We start from the raw sequence: 21,268 nt of genomic DNA, 5'->3' as shown, positions 1-21,268 counted from the left end.
GCTACCGTTTATTCAATATCACTAGTGATTCAATGACTTCGGACTCCATTTTTTTGTAACTGGTTTGGTAGTAGTGTTATTTAGAAAAGGCCTAATGTTTGGTTTGATCCTAACATAAAAATCAATTTTTTTTTCTAAACAAAATCGAATCAAATCCAAATCTAAATTAAATCGAACTCAGAATATTGAAAACAAAATAAAAATTGATACAAACCGAAAACACAAAATTTATAACAATATAGAACTCCTAACAAACCAAAACTGGGAAAATTCAAAAAATTAAATTGAATTAACTATAAAATTGGAAAATCACAAATGGACCGAGATAATTTTCTTATTTGTAATTTTTTTGATCAAGTCTACATATTAATGGATTTAATATGCAGTCAGAATTGTGATTTATAGCTATTTGCCATTTATTTTTTTAAACCTAAGGCAAAATATGACATTCCTTAATCCTTATTGATTATAGATAGATAATTTGATCTAAATACCTTTATCATAATAAAAATGTATCACGCATTAATCCAAAATTCCGAAATAAGAAAATTAAAAATAAATTCAGATATTTCTCTAAACTTAGCGACACTTATAGTCCAAAAAAATTCGAACAAAATTTTAAAATTGGTTTAGTTCAATTCAGATATTTAATTTTCTGATATTTTTTTTGCTGACGCCTAAATGTTAGGTACGCAATATTTATTGCATGGAGGGATAAATCTCCATGTCGAGTCGGGCCGAGTAACAAGAGAATTCAGACTTCCACAACATAGCCCAATTCCAAATACACCTTTTATTTCAGGTGGCCCAACACTTTGATTTCTCGAGTCGTTACCCTGCCTAATATAACGGTGTTAACAAAATAACTTCTTCTCTTTCATCTTTGTCTTTTATAAGTACTAGTGTTACCACCCGTGCTATGTACGGGACAAAAAAATTTCAAAAATAATAAAGATAAAATTACAGTTTAATAGATTAAAATAAAGATATATTGAAAATAATATGAAAATATATTTCTTTAAAGAATATGAATTAATTAAAGATAATATTAATAAAATTATAAACAATTAAAAACATTATAAAAAACAACAAACAGATTATTGAATTATACTCTCTCCGTCCCGCTTTAGGAGTCTCGGTCATGCCGAACAAAATGTTTTAAGAAAAAAGTGTTTGAGTGTGTAATAAATAAATGTTGTAGTGGATGTTAGGACCCACTTTTAATTGAGTGTCCAATAAATAAATATTATAGTGGATGTTGGGACCCACTATTAACACTTTTAACACTTTCTATGCATTTTTTTATTAATTTATCTCAACCAGGACTCCTAAAGCAGGACGCCCAAAATTAATCAACCGGGACTCCTAAAGCGGGACGGAGTGAGTACAATTTGTCTCAACCCACTGTAATGAAACATTTCATATTCAACATTGAAACAATTTTAATATCAATTGTAGGTGTAGTAACATAAATAAAAAATAACAAAAAAGGGCATACGTGAAATAGATAGAATAAGATTATTTGAACGAATAAATTCCTAAATACAATAAATTCCTAAACAAATAAAGGAAAATGTATTCATGATAATATTCATAAACATAATATTTTGTAAAGAAAAAAAAAAGATATATAACTTAAAATCATAAAAAACATTATCTTATCTAGTAGAAATAAATAAAATCAACTCAATTATAACTAATGATATCAATTGTAAACAGTTAAAAAAAAATTATTTTATATACTTTATACAAAAAGAATAATGATACCTAATACTATTAAAACCTGTGCCAAACTTAAATGAGACTCTTAAAGTGGGATGGAGAGAGTATTATTGAAAACCCTCCACTATGATAGTTGGCATGTTTTCCTCGGAAATGCCTGTCATGTAAGTATTTTATAAAATAAGTTTTGAATTATAAAGCTATAAATTTGTATAAATATTAGTACAATAAATTTGTAACGGTTATACTAATTAATCCCTCCGTTCTTGATAAGTATGAACTATTTCCTTTTAAGTTAATTCCTGAAAAGTATGAATTTTTTAATTTTGGAAACTCATTTCTCTCTAATGAGGTGTGACTCATTCTCCACTAACAATAATTTAAATTTTTTTTTTCTATCTCTCTCTTATTTTTCCAGTTATGAATGAAAACTCATGCCGAACAAAATGTTCATACTTTTTGGGAAATGAGGAGTATTTAATAAACATCATAAGTATATCATTATGAATATTACAATAAAATTACCTCAAAAAACTTTATAATAATAGTATTAAAGAATACTAAATTACATTTACAACTTAATAATTAATACTCCATCATACTACTACATACTAACTTACTATCCTATGTGCATGTAAAAAATCTCAAAATGAAAACGGTAGAATCTGATATAAAAAGTTTTTTGGTGATGCAAAGCGTTAATTAGCATTAATATTGGTGATAAATGTATTTATGTACAATGAGTAACGTTTCGATTTTCAAATGTATAATTATATTATCGCATTTCTCCCTCTTTAGTTTACTACATCAGGTTTTAATATATAAATCAAAATTTGAAAAGAAAAGATTTTGTGAAAAATAATTGGAAGTGGAAGGTTTTCCAGAAAATTAGCTATTGGAATACACAACTTTAAACATTAAAATTAATACTTGGTTTCATTAAGATCTTTCATAATTAATTAAATTCTAAGTCCTATGTTTTAGCACATATTAATGCCATTAATATTTTATACCTCTTTCAATTTCTTTTCCCTCTATAAATTTGTATTATGAATTATATTATCTCAAATATGAAATATATATAAAAATTTATTTATGAATATAAATAATTTTAATCATTAAAATTAATACTTTTATTCAGATATTCCATAATTAATTAAATTCTAAGCTCTATCTTCTAGCACACATTAATGCCGTTATTATTTTATACCTCTTTCAACTTCTTCGCCCTCTATAAATGTTTATTTATAAATTAAATCTATATAAATAATTTAATTAAGAATATAAACAAATTAAATGTATATAAATAATTTAATTAAGAATATAAATAATTTCAACATATTTACTTAAATTATATACTTAAATAAAAATAATTAATTTAAAAAATGTATACAATTACATGGAACATATTAGAAGTCCTAATGAAGACATGATATAGCCTGTAAAACTCAATAAAAATTCTAACTAATTAATAAACATTCAATTATAAAATTCGGTATTATTAAAATCCCAAATTCTAAAAACTAATACACTAAAGCCCAAACTAATATTGCATATACGTACAATAACAATTTTCTTCTACAGCTAATAGCCTAATACCCTTCCTAAAGTAGTGCCTGGCTACATCCCCTCACTCACCTCGCCGGCGAGAAACGCCAACGCCTTCCTCTATTCCCTCATTTCCTTCTCTCTCCTCTCTAATCAGTGGAACCCGATGAACACCAGCTTCCCACCGCCGCAGGACACCTTCTCTTCTCCGCCGGCCCACTGAACAACAGTCTCCACGCCGCCGCAGCCGTGCCTCAGCCACCGCCGGGCTCACTGTCGTGCTGAACACCAGCTTCCGGCGGCCTCACCCGCCAGCTCCCTCATTTCCCGACTCCTGGCTCTTTTCTCTTTTCCCCTCTCCTTTTTCTTATTCTCCGGCGGGTAAAGATCGGATCTTTGAATGAATCCGTCGCCGCCACCGTACATCTCTCTCTCTTCTTCCTCTTCTTTTTCGTCTTCTCAACTTTTCTCCCATCTCTCTCGTTCCGGATCCCTCGTATCCTCTCGGCCAGCCGCCGCCTTTCTGCCACCGCCCCGCCTCCCTCAGCCTGCTGCCCTCTCGTCGGAGCTGTCGCCAGATTCCAAGCACCTAGCTATGCTGCAATCAAAATTCAGAAAATCAGTCCACAGAAATGCTGATTCAATTAATGTTGTGTCTATATAAATGTCTTAAACTTCTTGTAGAAGCCAATTTTTTCTATATTTCATTGGACCAATTTTTATCCAATGATATTTGCCTTTTAGGTTGCCCAATAGATAGTTTTCCCGCTCAAAAGTGTGCCACATGGGCTTCAAAAAACTGTCCCTTTATATATTGATAGATGAGTAGGCCTGAAAATTTAATCCGCTGGTTTCGGGTATTCCCGACCCAGTCCCAATACCTGACGGGTTATGGGTATCCGGAACCCGAAATAATGGGTTCGGGTACGGGTTTGGGTAGTTAATGTTAGGATTTTTCGGGTTTAGGGTACCCGACTAATACCCGATTAATTATATATTTTTGATAAATATTTTTATTTAGTATAGGGCCTATGACCAGTAAGGTAAATCTAGGGTAACTTTATTTAATCACATGTAGATTTATAAATTTTTCGTATGCCTCACTTTTTCAAGTTTCCTTCACGCCGCCGCTGCTGCTCTCTTTTTGCCGTTTGCTCTCTTCTTTACATTCGTGTTCGGTTCATGTTGCATTATTTATGTTCTTACTTGTTATCTTTTGAAAATATAGTAGTTAATTAGTTATGCTTTCTCCATTTTATTTGCATGTTCATTTAATGTCTTAAAAAGTTATTTTAATCTCTTTTATAATCCCTTTTATGTTTCAGTTTATACCAAAAAAAAATTTATTTTAAAATTAAGTAGTGTCTATTTGTCTAAGGTCTATTTTATATAATATAGAATTATAGTTAATAAATAGTATAAGTATCGTGTGATTTTTAATAATTTCTATTCTCATCACAATTTAATTTATATAAAAGAATAAATCTTAAATATAATAATTCCGGGTTTATGGGTACTCGATTAGTTGGGTTCGGGTACCCGTATCGGGTATTAGGGTACCCGAATTCACATACGGGTCGGGTATTGGGTATGATATTTTTGAGATTTCGGGTTCGGATATCCGAATTTTCGAGTTTGAGTACCTGCGGGTACCCGAACTTTCACCCCATACTTTTGTAAGACAAAGCTATAAGCATTTACATTTTTTCATAACAAAAAATTAGTTGAAAGGTAATGCCGTTGAACGGTTCCTCTTAACATGGATTGGTTGGTATGACGAAGTACCACTTAATATCTTAATATCGCTACATATCTAATTCTACAATACCCAAAATTGACAATTATTTGTCTCCTTCTGTTTTGATGAATTGTTAATCATTTTGCTTAATATCATTTTCAAGTTTACCAATTGGTGAATACTATGTAGTAGTAGGAGTATATCGTAAGCAAGTGTTAACCTAAATTTTAATGTTTACAATAACGTAAATCCAGATGCTCTAATGAATCATCAAACTAATGCAAGACATTAGCATAAAGACATAATACTATGTAACTATTAAAGCATTATGATGGTATAGTACAGTAGATAATTGACACGACAAATATGAATATGGGATGAGAGAGTCACGTGTGAATTATAAAATACGTCCATTTATTAATGCACATTATATATGTGCAGTAAAAGATATTAATATACCTATGCATTTAAAAAAAATTGAATAGCATATCCTATATTTAATATTTTGATGTGATTTTCTAACTGACATTATGTATAATGAATGGAGTAATTAACACAAAATCAACATAATAATTTTGGTGAATGTCATATTCATTTTACGTAGATTCCTACCACATAATATTATCATATGTATTAAATATAAGAATAAAAACATAAATCTAATGACCTCATTTGACATTCAAATTAGTTGTTACCGAGTCCACCATCAAACACAAATCCCCAAATTGGAGCGGTTTAACAAACCCTTCTCTCTTTATAAAATGCAACAAAACGCATGAATTGAAATTGAGAATCTGAATTCAACACACATTCAATCCGATGGGGAACGCTGCGCCGCGCTGCCAACCGGACGCCGCCGGGCGAGTGATCCTCTCCGACGGCCGCGTGGTCACCTACGACGAGCCGCTCACCGCGGCGGAGCTCATGCTGGAGCACCCGCAGCACGTGGTGGTGGAATTCAAGCCGATTGCGAGCGGGAAAAAGGCGTCGCCGCTTCCGGCGGATCAGAAGCTGGAGATCAGGAAGACGTACCTGATGCTCCGGATCAGGAAGGGAAAGCCGATCCAGCTGTCGTCGGAGGAAGCGAGGAGATTGATCCTCGGAAACAACGTCGGGATCAAATCGAGCGCGCTGCTTTCGTGCACTGGTCTCGTGCCGCTGTTCGCGCGGATTTTGCCGGCGATCGGAGGGAGGAGGAGGCTCCGGGGAAGTTCGGATGAGAGGAAAGAGGTGGAAGAGGAGGAGAGACTGGATTGCTTTGCGGAGATATTGGAGGGAAGGCCGGAGTTTCTGAGCAGGCAGATTTCGGGGAAGGGATGGAAGCCGAGTTTGGATCCGATTAGGGAGAATGCGGTTAAACCCAAAGTTGTGAATTGGGTCATTCTCTGAGTTTTTAGCATCTCCAACTACTATTATACTCTGAGTAATTGTTGTTACGTTTTAAAAACCGGATTGGTCCGGCCGATTCGACTGCCTGTGAACCAGTGTATCGCATGCATTCTGATTTCTGCATGTGGATTGCATAAGCCTATAGTTTATATTAATATATATACTTATCTTTGTCCTAAATATTTTGATTTAATTTGGGGGACTTGTTAAGTTTTTCAATGCAACATGGGTTTTAAAGCTTTTAAATATAAGCATATGTTTGGTACAATTAAACAATTGATTGTGTTGTAGTTGAATTTTGTATCGTACCATTTTTAATATTCTAATTCAATTTAAAATCAGAAGATATTTACGATAATAATTTACAAGTTAAAGCTATATTCTTAAATGTGAATTCTCAATTTCAGGGTATTAAAGATAAGCTAAACGAAAAAACATTGATTACACAATTTATTAGCAATAAGATCACATAATGGAAAACCGTTAGATGTGGCCAGCTGAAAAATAAGCCCAATGATATTCTCGCCCAATTATAAAATCCGACGGCCCATTTTGACTCCTTGAGCACTTGTTTTAGGAAAACAGAGAGAGATTTCACTTAACATTTGATTTTGCTTTCTTGACACACCGACAATAGTGTCATATGGATAAGATGTTTGAATATTACTCCCTCCGTCCCACATAATTTTACTCATTTTGACCCCGACACGAATTTTAAGAAATTTAATGGAAAGTGAGTTGAAAAAGTTGGTGGGATGTGGGTCCTACTTTTAAAGTATTAGTTTTATAATAAAATGTGAGTTGGAATGAGTTAGTGAAATATAAGGTCCACTGCCAAAAATGGTAAAAGTGAAATGTGTAAAATTATGTGGGATGACCCAAAATGAAATATTGGATAAAATTATGTGGGACGGAGGGAGTAGTTAATAATATTATAAATTTTGAACTCATAATCCAAATCAACCGACGCGTTAGTTATTGTTAGCCCATTCCACCGCCTTTTCAGTTGCATTTCCAGTTTATTACTCCTATTGTCCATCACCTCAAGAATATCACTTTTCAATTTTAGAAATAACTTTTTCTTTCCTATCTCCTTATTAAAATATTCAACTATTTTTTTCCTCTTTACTTTATTCCACCTAACAATACTTCCTAAAATCCCGTGACACTCAAGAATGTGGTCATCTTGAATGGGACGGAGGGAGTACCAATTTTATGTATACTCTTTAATTTATTATGAGTAAATGATTGTTGCTAAATGAGTTTATAGGCAGTATTGCTAATTAAGTGGAATTCTTATAATCAATCAACAAGCAAACCATGTCTTGTCTAGGAGCATATTTCATCTTACCTGTAAAAGCTATTTATAAACATAAACAGAATATTATAGTCTTATAGTAAAATTCATTAAGGTTTAAGTCTTCTCTTCACTCCACCAAAGAAGCCATTGATAAGCACTCTAGCAAGTCTTTGGGCGCTTTACTACCACTACGGGGCACTTTACATGCTTAGCACAGTAATTACTCACACTTCCCAAAAGTGCCCTGCATAACATAAACTCAATCAAAGGAGTACTACTAACTCTTCCAAATCAAGTTTGAAAATTAGATTAATTAATTTAATTAAAGAGAGGAGAGAGAGACCTCTTTATGAAACCATAGTCATGGCTTCCCATGACAAGGATGTCTGCCTCTAGTTTGTCCACTGCAGCACATATTACATCCTTAGCATCTCCACTTCCAACTTTCTTCTCCACTTTCACCTGCACTTCTTTAATTAATTAATTAATTTCAAAGATTAATTAATCATGTATTTATTTTGACAAAGTGAAGGTGACCACATACTGTGCTATTGCAAGTATTGAAAACTGCCTCGGCCCTTTTCATAACCGAGTTTGCCAAATCCTTGCTGTATTTCTCCATGGTTGCAATCACATCTCCTGCAAATAAATAACCTGAAAAATTCAAGAGTTAATAGTCTATACTCTTAATTGGAGTATCAATTGATGAAAAAAAGAAAAGTAAATGACCTGTGACATCTAAAGAAGAGTAAGAAGGAATAGGTGGCTTGATGTAGAGGAGGACTAAGGTGGTGTTTGGATTGGGGGTTTTTGGTGATACAAGATTGGTGAGACACCATGATAGAGCATACATGCTTTCTTCACTTTCGTCCACTGCCACCACTACTTTCCTCTCATTATTCATTTTTGTACTACTTTTCTTGTTTTTAGAGTTTGAGGTTTATGCGCTTTAATTTATAAACTAGGCCTTACTGTGTAATGAGTTTGGCAGTAAGTTAATTATGATTTTCCTTGATTTCTTGTGTGGGTGGGGCCATAACATGGCTGATTATGATTGGCTCAACATCTATCAAATATCTTGCTTTAGTTTTTGTAGTTAGTGTCCCATAATTCTTGTACACATAGAGTAGTAACCTATTTGTTGAGTTACAGAGAGATATTCCGAACAATTTGTTTTCTTTCGAATAATTGTGGATTATGATTATGAAGATACTCTGTGCTCCTAGAATAATTAAGCTAATGACAAGAAAAAATAAATATATTTTTCATATATTTCTCATGCAAATTTAATCAATGAGTCATAAACAGTGTAAGCATGCATATATATAATTACATGTTGTTTTTGTGTGCTTTTTATTTGTTTATTTATAAATAAAGATACAATAAAATGAATAAATGGTTATCGTCTATAGAAAAATCAACGAGATTCCTCAATTTTTAGATTTTAATGTATTATTAATTACCCTTCACCATATACCGATTCATTTGGATACTAGTGACTTAATAATTATAAATATAAAATCAACGAGATTCCTCAATTTTTAGATTTTAGTGTATTATCTCTCCACTCACTAAATACCAACTGATTTGATTTGGATTTTGGAGTACTATTATTTTTCGTTTCCTTCTTATGTCTTAAATACAGTAAATTGCAGTACAGTAGTAGTAGTCTAGAAGTGCCTATATATTCAAGTTTAAATTTGTTACACCTCCAATGCAATTCTTAAAAATTAAATTAAAACAATACGCAGAAGAAAATTAGGATTCCTAATTGAATTAGCTCTAAACTACGAAAAACGAACCATTATTTACATCGTTAAATATAGTTGCATACTTGCGTGACCACCAATAATTCGATTTCTTATTTATTTCTTCATTCTTCTAAATATATTAGTAGTGGAGTTTAACTTCCATTGCAGGTTGACTTATGATAAAGTTCAAATGTCCAACAAAATGTTGAATCCGGATCATTTTCCGGCTGAATTAGTAAGTAGTGGTATATAAATCTTTATTAATATATGGTATATTGACAAATGACACAAAAAAAATATCTTCGATATACCTAGTAATGAATAGATCAAGTAATGTTACATTCAGAAGGCCCACCTACGTCCACTTCAAGGGTCCATTTTCAAATTGTCACTAACTTTTCAATAAAAATAGGCTTAACGATTACTCTGAATTTAATTCGACTCAAAAGATTGTAAAATGGATCAATTTTAAGGTCTATTTCAATTTCCAATCACTACTGCGACACTATATGCAACTTGCAAGGCACACATATCCATTGATTTTACATTTATCAACAATTGACAAAACCCAATCCTAAATGAAAGGTTTTGGTTGCTTAAAAAGGTAGACTTTCCAAACATTTTTGTTAGATATTTTTTTCAGATTTTTTTCAAAATTGTTTTGGGAGCTGTTAAGATGTCCAAATGCTAATAAACTTGTTGATTAAACGTCGAAGTATAGATAAGATTCTAATGCCTTAAATTCTTAATGACGAAGATTTAAAACTGACTGTACTCGAATAATTTTTTATGAAATGGCAAGATTTTTATATTAATTAATTGGCATATGCAGGGACGGAGCCAGGAAATTATAATAGGAAGGGCAAAAATATTAACATACAAATAAATAAATATAAAAATAATATATATACATTAAAATAATATAGTATTTTATCTTAGAGGAGGGTGAGCCTTCGAGTGTAGGTTAGGAGTGGGGCAAGTAAAAAAATATTTTTTCTAAACAAGGGGGCAAATTAGTTGTTTTAAATATTATAATATATATATTTACATGCTACTAGAAAAATGAGCTGGGACATTTGCCCCTTCTCACAATACTATAGATCCGTCCCTGGGCATATGTACGAGACTCGATAAAAGGAGGAATTGAAAATATAAATGTTCGTAATATGTCAGTTTTACTATTGAAATTAGTATCGCAGACTATAGTTTCCAAGATAATTATAAATATGAGAAAAGCTGAAATCAATTAATATTTGTGACATCTTTTTAACCGTTTTTTAAAATAAATTTATTTACTTTTTCATGTTCGTATTTAACGTGATCTGATCTTACTGAAAACAGATTGGGCCATTAGTAGAAAGTTTTTTAGTTAGATCGTTAGCCCATTTATTGGCCCAGCCCGTAGTGCTACACGAATAAACACATATGTTTAGATTATGAATTCAACCCTTCAAAATAAGACATGGATTTATGTATCAAAACATGAAATTTTATATATTTCTTGGTTTCATGCGTGTCAGCTAAAAGATAGCGCGAATTAACTTAGGAAACTAGAGATCAAATTTCAAATAGGGGAAAATGAGCCGATTATTGTAATTGTAGTACAATTGTGAAAAAATTGGAGTGATTAAATGGTATAGTATTTATTCTTTTCTTTTTTTAAAAAAAATTTCAACAATATGTACTTTAGATAAGTTAATTGGAGCTCATAAATCTCATACCTTTATAATGCTCATTGCTCAGAAGACAATTAATTAGAATCATCAAATACTTCGAAAACTTTTAATTCTAGAGTACTCCATATCTTTTAACTAGCTTGGAGTATTGTATGTACCAGTTTATCGTTTACATAAATGTCATAATTTCAACTACTATTATATTCTTGATTATAGATAAATAAATCTTTAGGCCGTCTGAATTCCAACCAATAAATATAATAAATGAAAAGGATAAAATAGGAAGTAAGAAAGCAAAATAGAATAAGATGAGAATGATGATCGAGTTTTACATATTTGCAAATTGGCGAATGAGATAAAGACGGGTAGCGCTACAACTGCCCAATCCTAATTAATCAATTGATTGTATTTATGGATAGGAGAGAAATAGGAAGAGAAAATGAAGTTAGAGAGAGAAAGGAAGAATGAAGATAAGAATGGATTGGGGATAAGCACCAAATGTCAGCAGCCTAAATTATCTGAGTAAAATAATTAAGTATGCCCAAATGCAATTGTCCACGCGTCCGCTTTACATTGTTGTACGTTGCACTTCCATGCATCTTCCACATTTTTTCTACTTCACTAAATATTCTCGTAGAATCTCATAGAATACTAAATAATCGTGAACATTATTAAATACTGTAAAACGATAACTAGCTAAATTTGTTGGCAAAGAATTTCATCAAACTAAAATCAATAAATTTTAGTACGCGAGTGACCTTAAAAGACTCCGATTGAAAACAAGATAACAATATGTATGAAAGAAAAACAAAAAAAACCCAACCCGATTAGATCACTAATAGCATGAAGCCATATTGCTACGTGTAACTTAGTGTTTCTCAAGACTTAATGGTATTATTTTTTTTATTAGTAATACTTTAGCACCAAAGTCAATCATGGAGTATACCTTTTGGCTCGAAACTATTCAAACAATTATTCATGCAGTATTTAAAAATTAATACTCCATCCGTCAAAGTCAATCATGGAGTATACCTTTTGGCTCGAAACTATTCAAACAATCACTCATGCAGTATTTAAACATTAATACTTCATCCGTCCTAATATATGTGATACATTTCTTTTGGACATAAATTTTTATCTAATAGTGTTTAGTAGTTATATGAAGAGAGAATAAAGTAAGAGTTAGAAAAAAGTAGAAAGAAAAAGGAGGAGGGAATGAAGTAAGACAGAAATAGAACATTGCCTTTTTGCCATAAAATAGTGGGACAATCCAAAAAGGAATGCATCTCAATTATAATGAGACCAAGGAAGTATAAGATATAACCTTCCGCATTATGGATGGCATGGATTTAAAACATGATTGATAATTTGTAGTGTATGAGTGAAGTAAATCTGTAAATGTATCAGCGTTTAATTGTTCGATGAGTTTTACTTATGATTTTTATTATTTTAAATAAAAATAATAAATTTTTCATGAATTGACCGATAAAAAAATTGTGATAAATTTTTGGTAAACAGAGGAATGAGTGAAAATAACAACTCTCGTTTCATCCATACTAAATCTTTTTATATGGCCAAATTTCTCCATTAGCTAGCTTCAACTATCAATTCTACCAATCTCCATTTTAAAAGAAACCAATCCAATCCAATCAAACCCAATCCAATCCAACAAGGCAACAACTTAATGAAGATTTTATATATTTAATTCTTTTTCGTAACCGCGAATGTAAAGAAATATACAACGAATTCATTCACACTGCAATTTACATATTTTTCTCAAGAAAATATCAAAATATAAAAGGTGAAGGTATAAAATGGGCCCCATTGAATCTTGGGTCACGAAAGAGCGCGTTGTGGTGGAAGTGGGCCCACAAATTCAAATTTCTGGTATAATTGTGGGAATCAAGCAATGATACACCTCACGTTCAAACACACAAAAGGCTAAAATTCAAAGTAGCCAAAAAGCCTAAACACAAGAAAATTAGTGAGAGACCTCGATTCGCAGCTCATTTATTGATTTCTTACTTGCTTCAATAAATTAGCTATATTCAATCATTGCATTTATTTTATTCTTTTGTATTTAATAAAAATAAAATTTAACTTTATATTACCATCCTTCATTAAATTACATGTAGAAGATGTTTGATCCATCATTATAATTCGTGTATGAGCGTGCGCGTATGCGCTCCACTTCTCATTAACTTAAACTAATTATACATTAATTTATTTATAAAATGTTAAATGGGTTACGGTTTGAAATGTTTCTTTCATCGATGTAAAATCCATTTGATACAAAAATCCATACACGAAATTAATAACTATATTACGAAAAAGTGAAAGTAAATAATTTTCACCCTTCCATAAATTCGAAATGGTAGTCCATTTATCTAGCAAAGTAACCGATTTCTTACCTTGAAGTCAAAAAGTTAAAACCCCGTGAGGTTAGGCCATAGCCTTTCTACCTTTTATCATAAATCAACAAAAAAGAGGTCGGGTAATGGGGCATTTATCCTCTCTCTCTCTCTATGTATATGCGGAGAGGGTTGTGATGCATGCAAAATTAGTGTCGAACCCTAAAATTAACACAGCAGTTCATTTTCATTTTCGTGTTCATGTTATTTTAACAATTATAATTAGGCGGTTCAGTGCTAAAATTAGTTCGACAATTATCATACTCCCTCCGTCCCAGAAAGATTGTCTCATTTCCTTTTTCACACTCGTTTTGCAAAAATAATACTCCCTCCGTCCCCTATTAGGAGTCACTCTTTGACCTGACACGGGTTTTAAGAAATGTAAAGAAAAGTTGGTTGAAAAAGTTAGTGGAACGTGAGACCCATTTTTTTATATTGGTTTTATAATAAAATGTGAGTGCATTGAGTTAGTGGAATGTGGGACCTACTTACTATTTATGGTAAAAATGAAGTGTGACTCTTAATTGGGGACGGACCGAAATGGAAAAATATGACTCTTAATGGGGGACGGAGGGAGTAATAAATAGTAAATTAGAGAGTGAGTAAAGTAAAAGAAAGAATAATGTAGAGAATAGTCTTACCTATGTTATTCTTTATCTTATTTTACTCTCTTTCAACTTTATCTATTTATTATTATTTTTGTAAAATGAGTGCAAAAAATGAAATGAGACAATTTTTCTGAGACAGAGGGAGTAATCCTTAGATTCACAATTTTGATCGAAACATATATTCCAATTAAGTACTAGTAACTACTATCGTACACTAGTTTTCTTTTCTTGTATGTGTTTATTAGTCCATTCAAAAATAAAATACAATAACATGTTTTAAGGTTTGTTTATTTGTGTTCTACAACTACGATTGACTACTAATTATTACATCTAGAAGAAGACATTATTGCTCACCGTCACATGCTTTATTTTATAGCGTGTTTATTTATAATGTAGTAGTACTTGTGTCATTGAAAGTTGAAACCAAATATTCGATTGTATAATGAAATAAAATTAACATACGATTAAACAAAAAAATTAAAATATATAGGAAAGTTCCAATTATAATTCATATATATGGGATTAAGAAAATTAAAATAGTATATAGCAATCACAACATGAGTGAACCTTTGTTCTTCACGTACTACTCATATGTCCACAACAAATTTTTTTAATACTCCTACTTTATTACCACCTATAACAAATGTTGATGCTTGAAGTTGAACTTTTCTTTTTAATTTTCATTTAGTATCTTTTTATTTTTTTTTGATATTTCATACTATAATTATTTAATTTAATATGTTAAATTTTTAGAAAGGTGTAAGTATTATTTAATTACAATTTTATGTACATATGCGAATCGCCATGATGTTGAACACCTATATACAGTGCCATATATAATTATGGGAGCGTCCTGGGAATTTTGTAAAATTAATGGGCTTTTAGGGATAAAATACAAATGCCAAATTAAGGAACTAATGGTTTTAACATCAAATCTACAGTTTTAGTATCTTTAGCTACTTGATGCCGTTTATGTTCATAAATACCGATTCAACTTTAAAGAGATTAAAATTTATAATCTTTTTGCTTACATCCATATATTTATGTATGTATTTCTTTTTTGTTTTCTTATTCTTTTGTCACCCTGCTTTTTGTTGGGTAATTATTGTTTTTTTCTTTGAAAAAATCAACCTTAATATGGGATACCCCATGGAAGTCCATTCAAATCAAATTTGCAGGCTCAGGGCAGCTTATTTTAACAATATTCTTATATTGTTAAGGATTGTTGTTGTGTGATTTTAAGAAAGTAACGCTAGCAATATTTTACTTTTCTAACTATACTAGTAATAAATATTGCGATTCCTCCTAGCAATCCTAATTATAAATGCGGATAGAAAATTTAAATCCGAGGGCAAATATTGCATAGGAAGCACCAAATTACATATAGCTTAACTCCTAAGTAGAGATTGGCACAAAAATAAATACGAGTAATATTTATTTGAGACACAGTATTAAAAAGTAAAATAAATATTAAGAAGCGGGTATGACCTAACTAATAATGTTTAATTAGGACCAAATTGACGAAAAAATAGGGAGGGTGTGAGTCCATAATAATTGAAGTTTGACAAAATATATTGATGAATTTGCAAGTTATAAATGAAGTCAAAATATCATAAATTGGAGATCGGTCACATGGTCAAATGAGTTGCGCCGCGTCTACGTTTAAAAACGTAAACAAAATTTCACATAAGGGTATTACTGTAATTTCATACCTGTCCTATATTTCCCTACATAAGACGAGTCCGAATTGGAGAGAAACAGAGTAACACCAAAAAACAGGTTGATCAAATTGAATTAGAAATTTCGTTATTTTTGAGGGGAAAGCGATGAGCGAAATCGTGTTATTGATAGATGATTTGAGATCATCACCTCCTTATTCTTCTTCTTCAGCAGCATCATCCAAAATTTGCAGAATTTGCCACGAAGAAGAATTTGAGAGCTGCCAAACTCTGGAGACTCCTTGTGCTTGCTCTGGCTCTGTAAAGGTATATTCATCTATCCCCTTTTTACTGTGTTTATATTTTGTGATGATTGAATAAATGAATATTCTTGTTTTGCAGTTTGCACACAGAGATTGCGTGCAGAGATGGTGCGATGAAAAGGGAAACACAACTTGTGAAATTTGCTTACAGGTTAGAGAGAGAAAGAGAAAGAGTGAAATAGGCTTTGATGATCATCGTATAAAACCCAGAATCTTCAAATTACTGTGGTTTCACATTAAATAGTTTTCCTATTTTTGCTGATAATTCGAATTTTAGAATTTAGAATTCGTTTCCTGTTTGAGAACTTTCACATATTCCTTTTTTCTTCTACTACAACTTGTTTTCTGAGCTTCAAAGTTTGGATTTTTTTTCAAGATTGTCCGTTCCCTCAAATTATAAGGAAAAAATTTTCATTTATTATATTTCTATATTTATATATACATGTAGATTAATAGTGCGTGTATGTGGTTTTCCAGATATACTGTCTTAAAAGCTAAAGAAAAATATTAATGTCACTATCTCAACTGAATGTCTTGGAGTATAAATAAGGCTGCCTTTTTTAAATCCAGTTGAATGTAGCTATTGCAAGAATGGGACATTCATCAATCACCATACGTTCTTATCTAATTCTCTTTCCTAACTACTTATATTTTAGTCTCCCCACTTTTTTCCCATCATTTTTGTGATGGGCTAATTATATTTTAATGGAAAAGGGAGTTTTTAGTTTTTGTTATAGTAGCACTTATTAAATACTAGTATAACGAAAAGTGGCTTAACCTTTTTTCCTTTTTAAAAACTTAATTGCAGAAATTTGAACCGGGCTACACATCGCCACCCAAAAAAGTACAGCTAATTGATGCAACTGTCACAATAAGGTATATCCACTTCTTTTTATTTCTCTCTTCAAATTATATCTTATACTACTATAAATTAACAGTGTTGTTTGGTATGTAATTAAATCAAGATTTGTTTATTCTTGTCGTTTAAATACACCGCCTTATTCATGAAATCATGAATCATCGCATCAAGAATTTATTCTGACATTTCCTTAATATTTAATTTGTCCTCAAATTGAGGCCAATAATTCAAGATTCTACAATGTTTTCTTGTCTTACTAATGCCCCCAAGTTGATTTTTAGAGAAAAATAGGACATAAGCATTACACATTATTTTATCACATCAATCTACATCACATACATGCATTATTATGATATTCATATGAATTAGTGAATATTGTTTCGAACTTGAAGATCATTTATACATTTAATAAACGTAATATGAAACATGGGATTCGATAATAGGGTGAGTTTGGAAGTGCCAAGAAACGAGCAAGAAGAAGAAAATGAAAGGCTTGAAACAGAGTGTGAAGATGGAGATAATAGAAGCGCTTCTTTTTGCAGAACACTAGCTCTAATTGTGAGTACCTTTCTTTTCTTCTAAATTATTATTGACTTCAATTTGTGCATGAGACAGTTGGACTGTTGGAGGGTTGAATCAGTTACTAGGTTGGAAACATCTTCCAGAAAATTAGGAAAATGATTGTTTCACATTATAGTTTCATAGTAACTTCTTTGACAGACACATAGTGGGAATATTCTAATTGGCCGAAATTTGCAGTTCACAGCTCTGCTTTTAACAAGACACTTGATTGCTGTTGTAAGTGGAGATGGCGATTACCCTTTTTCACTTCTTACGGTAAGTAGCCACATTTTTTTTGACATTCTGTTTGCCTTGAAATTATTTGGTTTTAAATGATCTAAAATGTGTGTTATTGTCATGTTTTGTTGCATAAATAATTGGAACTGGTATTTTGCAGGTGCTTATAGCCAAGGCCAGTGGTATAGTAGTTCCCATGTACATACTCATTCGGATTTTAGCAACTCTACAGACCAACATTAGGCATCATTATCAGGTACTACTACATATAAATATTTCGACCTAGCATGTATTGCAAATTTGCAATGAATCAACAACATTTTATCTCTGTTTCAGAATGCAGACACTGATTCAAACTCTGATGACGATGATGAAGATGAAGAGCAGCGGCATAGTAGTATCCGCGCTCTAGTTTAACCTATTCTTTGTTCCTTTTGTGTATTCTTCCCTCTTTTTCATCCTTCTTCTATGTATACAGATGAAGATATATAAAAACCTTATAGAAACATAATGAAAATGGTTGATTTTTTAAAAATTTTATCTGCAATTGCTGAATAATAGTATTGAAATGTTATGAACCTTTTCATAGTTTTTTCACCACTCAGTAACAATATCTGCAACTCATTCACAAGAGTAAACTAGACAAGTCAAAATTGCAGCTGGAGCTCAAACTAACAGTTACCAAACTATTTAGTAGTACTACAAATAAGGCTAGTAGGAGTAAAATATTTCACCGAAAAATGCAGTAGCTCTCAGCCTGCATATTGAATTAGTAGAAAATTTAATCTCAGAGCAAGTAAATGGTATCCATCCAAAAACGCCCCATGCATTCCAAAGACCCCTATTGTTTCTGCATCCCCTCTCGAGGAATTTCTTTGAAGAGGAAGAGAACACTGTCCAACCGTGAATCTGCACGACGCTCGCAGCAGGACGAGCTGATCGCCCAAGAGCAGAAGGAGGTCGAGGAGAAACAAGAAGCTGTGGGAGATGACTGATGGAGCCTCCCAACTCTACCTGATCAACTTTGCATCCGAGAATTCCATCGGAGGTGAGTGGCTTTGCCTGTGACATCCCTGAGCTGATACTCTTGTTAGACATGCATCTTGTTAGAGTTAGACAGGGATTTGCAATTATCTTATTCTTAACAATAAGGTCCTGCGTTTTGGGTTATAAGATTGTGCTGTTAATTTATTGATGGATTTGTGGCATGAATAAATATCGATTTGATTCAGTAATCACTATAGTAACTCAATTCGGAACTCATTTTCTGTTGTGTTTAGCCCATCATGTTTCCCCCACTTTTCACTTTATGAGTATTATTTCAACCAGTAAAAGAGAAAAGAGACATCAAGTGCTCCTAGCTAACAATGAGTAGGGGACCCTTACTAATTCACATTAATTATGAGATGAGGCCTCAACACTTTATAAGAATGATCTCACAACTATTGGTGAATTTTATCATTGTCCAACCTAGCTCATGAAATATAAGACACAGATTGCTCATAAATACTACTCCATCTAATTATATTCTCTAATCAACAAGCGATGTATGTTTGAATAAGTATCGTATAATGAGTTGCATACTGTAACAACTAACAATAAACCGTAAATATCGAAAATCCTTAAAAATATATATAAAAAAAAACATTACAGCAACAATAAAGAAGAAGAAGAAGAAGAATTAATTATCATAAGTACGGCACTCGTCGGTCTCGGGATTGTCCTTGCAGTAGGTCTCCAAGGGGTCGGAGTCCTTGTGCTTGTCCCTGGCGTGGCTGGCCGCCGCGCTCAGCTCCTCCACCTCGTCCCATGCTGCCGCGCACTCCCCGCTCACCGCATCGCCCGCGCACGCCTCCTCCGCAGCCTTGATGCTCTCCTCCACCTTGTTGGTCAGCTTGTCCGGCGCCGCGGCTACGCACATCCTTCTCAGTGGCACGCTCACGCTCCGCCTCCACGGGTTGTTCAACTGCGAGAAGCTCACGGATTTCGGCTGCTCCGATGCCCTAGCGAACACTTTCACGGCGGCGAAGTTCACTCCAGCTACGGCTGCTGCCATTTTTTTGCTTCTTGCGAGATGAACAAAATGATATGATGCTGTTTTGATATGGTTTATGTGGAAATTATATAGAGTTGGGATGTGTGGTGAATTGCGGATAAAAATTCTTATCATTTTCATCACCATCCTTGGCCGTCCACGTGGCTACCATACAAGATCTTTTTTTGCATAAAATATCTTTTTTCTGGACTTTTTTTATTTTGCGTTATCGTGCTAATTCATTATACATATAAAAAGAATTAAGAAATTAAAAAGCAATGGTTAATTTGTGGACAATTAGTGTATTAAGTTGATGTATTTCCACACACGTTTCAACTTGCAACGCTGCAGGTTCGAAAATATCAGCTCTGAACGGACAAATCTATTTCTGTCGTGTGAGTTTTGATTTGATTTGTATATGGGTTTTCTTTATCACACTATTATGTGAGGGTTTTTTTTACTTAATATGCATGATTCAATGACTTACTCCCAAGTCCCAACCATATCTGGACGTGGGGTTGGCCGAAGTAAATAAGATTGAAAAGTATGGCCATTCATGGTTTAAATATAATACTATTAATAAAAATAAAATGTATTAGTACAAAGACTAAGCGATTGGTCGCATAATACATACACGTAGTGCCCGTTCAGTTTCCCCGCTACGCTATACTTGTCTCTTCTTGGATAATTTGCTGTTTGGTTGCCATGACAACTAAGCTCGCCAACCCGTCCGCCCGTTTCTATTTTGTCGCGACCCGTTTGGTTGCCCCTCAATATCTAAACATTCCATTTCACCCTACCCCAATAACTAAATTTGTCATCTCTCCTCTCTCTTGCCTTTGTTGTGATGATTTTTGCAAAATCCAAAGTTAGTTTTAATTTGTTCGAAAGAGCTGGGTGGTGGTTGTTGCTTGGCTGGGCAAAACTCAGAAGAAAACTTCTTTGCAGCCATGCCAATGATTTTTTGTTGTAAATCTCAGTCATTTTTGTTAAATTTCTATGTTCCATTTTAGAGGAAGTCGGCCGTTTTTGTTGGATTTTTATCTTTGATTTTAGTTGAATTTTTGGGTTCTCGCAATTGCTAGAAATTTTAATGATCTAGCTGCACAAAAAGTTTATGCATTAACTTCAAAATTAGTAAAATAAGATAGTGACACATTTATACTTTTAAGGGATGAACTAAAAAAAAAAGAATTTATATTTTATCTATCAAACCGAACATACAAGTGTTGAAAATAGCAATCTAATACTCCCTCCGTTCCATAGTAATAGAGTCGTTTTGCTATTGTGATACGTTTCATAGTAATTGAGTCATTTCCTTTTTTAATAAAAATCAACACATTTTTCCACCTCTACTTTAACCTCTCTTACTTTATTCACTCTTCATCTCTTTACCTTTTATATTTTCCACTTTACTCTCTCTTTACTTAACTGAACTAACACAATTTTTCT

The 21,268-nt window shown here is 32.6% G+C and overlaps 4 protein-coding genes across 4 annotated transcripts; 2 read left to right on the top strand and 2 right to left on the bottom strand.

The window, feature by feature from the left end:
• The first annotated feature begins 5,697 nt into the window (after nt 1-5,697).
• On the top strand, nt 5,698-6,577 carry LOC125198870 (uncharacterized). Its single transcript, XM_048097121.2, has one exon. The coding sequence runs from the start codon at nt 5,828-5,830 to the stop codon at nt 6,395-6,397; it is 570 nt and encodes a 189-aa protein (XP_047953078.1). The 5' UTR covers nt 5,698-5,827; the 3' UTR covers nt 6,398-6,577.
• Nucleotides 6,578-7,673: 1,096 nt separating this feature from the next.
• On the bottom strand, nt 7,674-8,633 carry LOC125198869 (Adenine nucleotide alpha hydrolases-like superfamily protein). The gene is made up of 4 exons (XM_048097120.2): nt 8,427-8,633; nt 8,242-8,351; nt 8,041-8,159; nt 7,674-7,941 (listed from the first exon to the last, which is right to left on the bottom strand). The coding sequence occupies exons 1-4, from the start codon at nt 8,599-8,601 to the stop codon at nt 7,857-7,859; spliced, it is 489 nt and encodes a 162-aa protein (XP_047953077.1). The 5' UTR covers nt 8,602-8,633; the 3' UTR covers nt 7,674-7,856.
• Nucleotides 8,634-15,897: 7,264 nt separating this feature from the next.
• Nucleotides 15,898-18,316, top strand: LOC125223778 (uncharacterized). The gene is made up of 7 exons (XM_048127074.2): nt 15,898-16,128; nt 16,204-16,275; nt 16,933-17,000; nt 17,427-17,541; nt 17,743-17,820; nt 17,942-18,037; nt 18,118-18,316. The coding sequence occupies exons 1-7, from the start codon at nt 15,970-15,972 to the stop codon at nt 18,196-18,198; spliced, it is 669 nt and encodes a 222-aa protein (XP_047983031.1). The 5' UTR covers nt 15,898-15,969; the 3' UTR covers nt 18,199-18,316.
• Nucleotides 18,317-19,380: 1,064 nt separating this feature from the next.
• Nucleotides 19,381-19,880, bottom strand: LOC125223779 (calvin cycle protein CP12-2, chloroplastic-like). Its single transcript, XM_048127075.2, has one exon. It carries the CDS (start codon nt 19,835-19,837, stop codon nt 19,463-19,465), a length of 375 nt encoding a protein of 124 aa, XP_047983032.1. The 5' UTR covers nt 19,838-19,880; the 3' UTR covers nt 19,381-19,462.
• Nucleotides 19,881-21,268: the final 1,388 nt, after the last annotated feature.

Source organism: Salvia hispanica, chromosome 1 (assembly GCF_029641045.1).
Source record: "Salvia hispanica isolate PSC_SH4W2 chromosome 1, Shi_PSC_v1, whole genome shotgun sequence".
Lineage (NCBI taxonomy): Eukaryota > Viridiplantae > Streptophyta > Magnoliopsida > Lamiales > Lamiaceae > Salvia > Salvia hispanica.
Note: the sequence above shows the minus strand (reverse complement) of the source record. Positions and strands in the feature narration are given on the sequence as shown.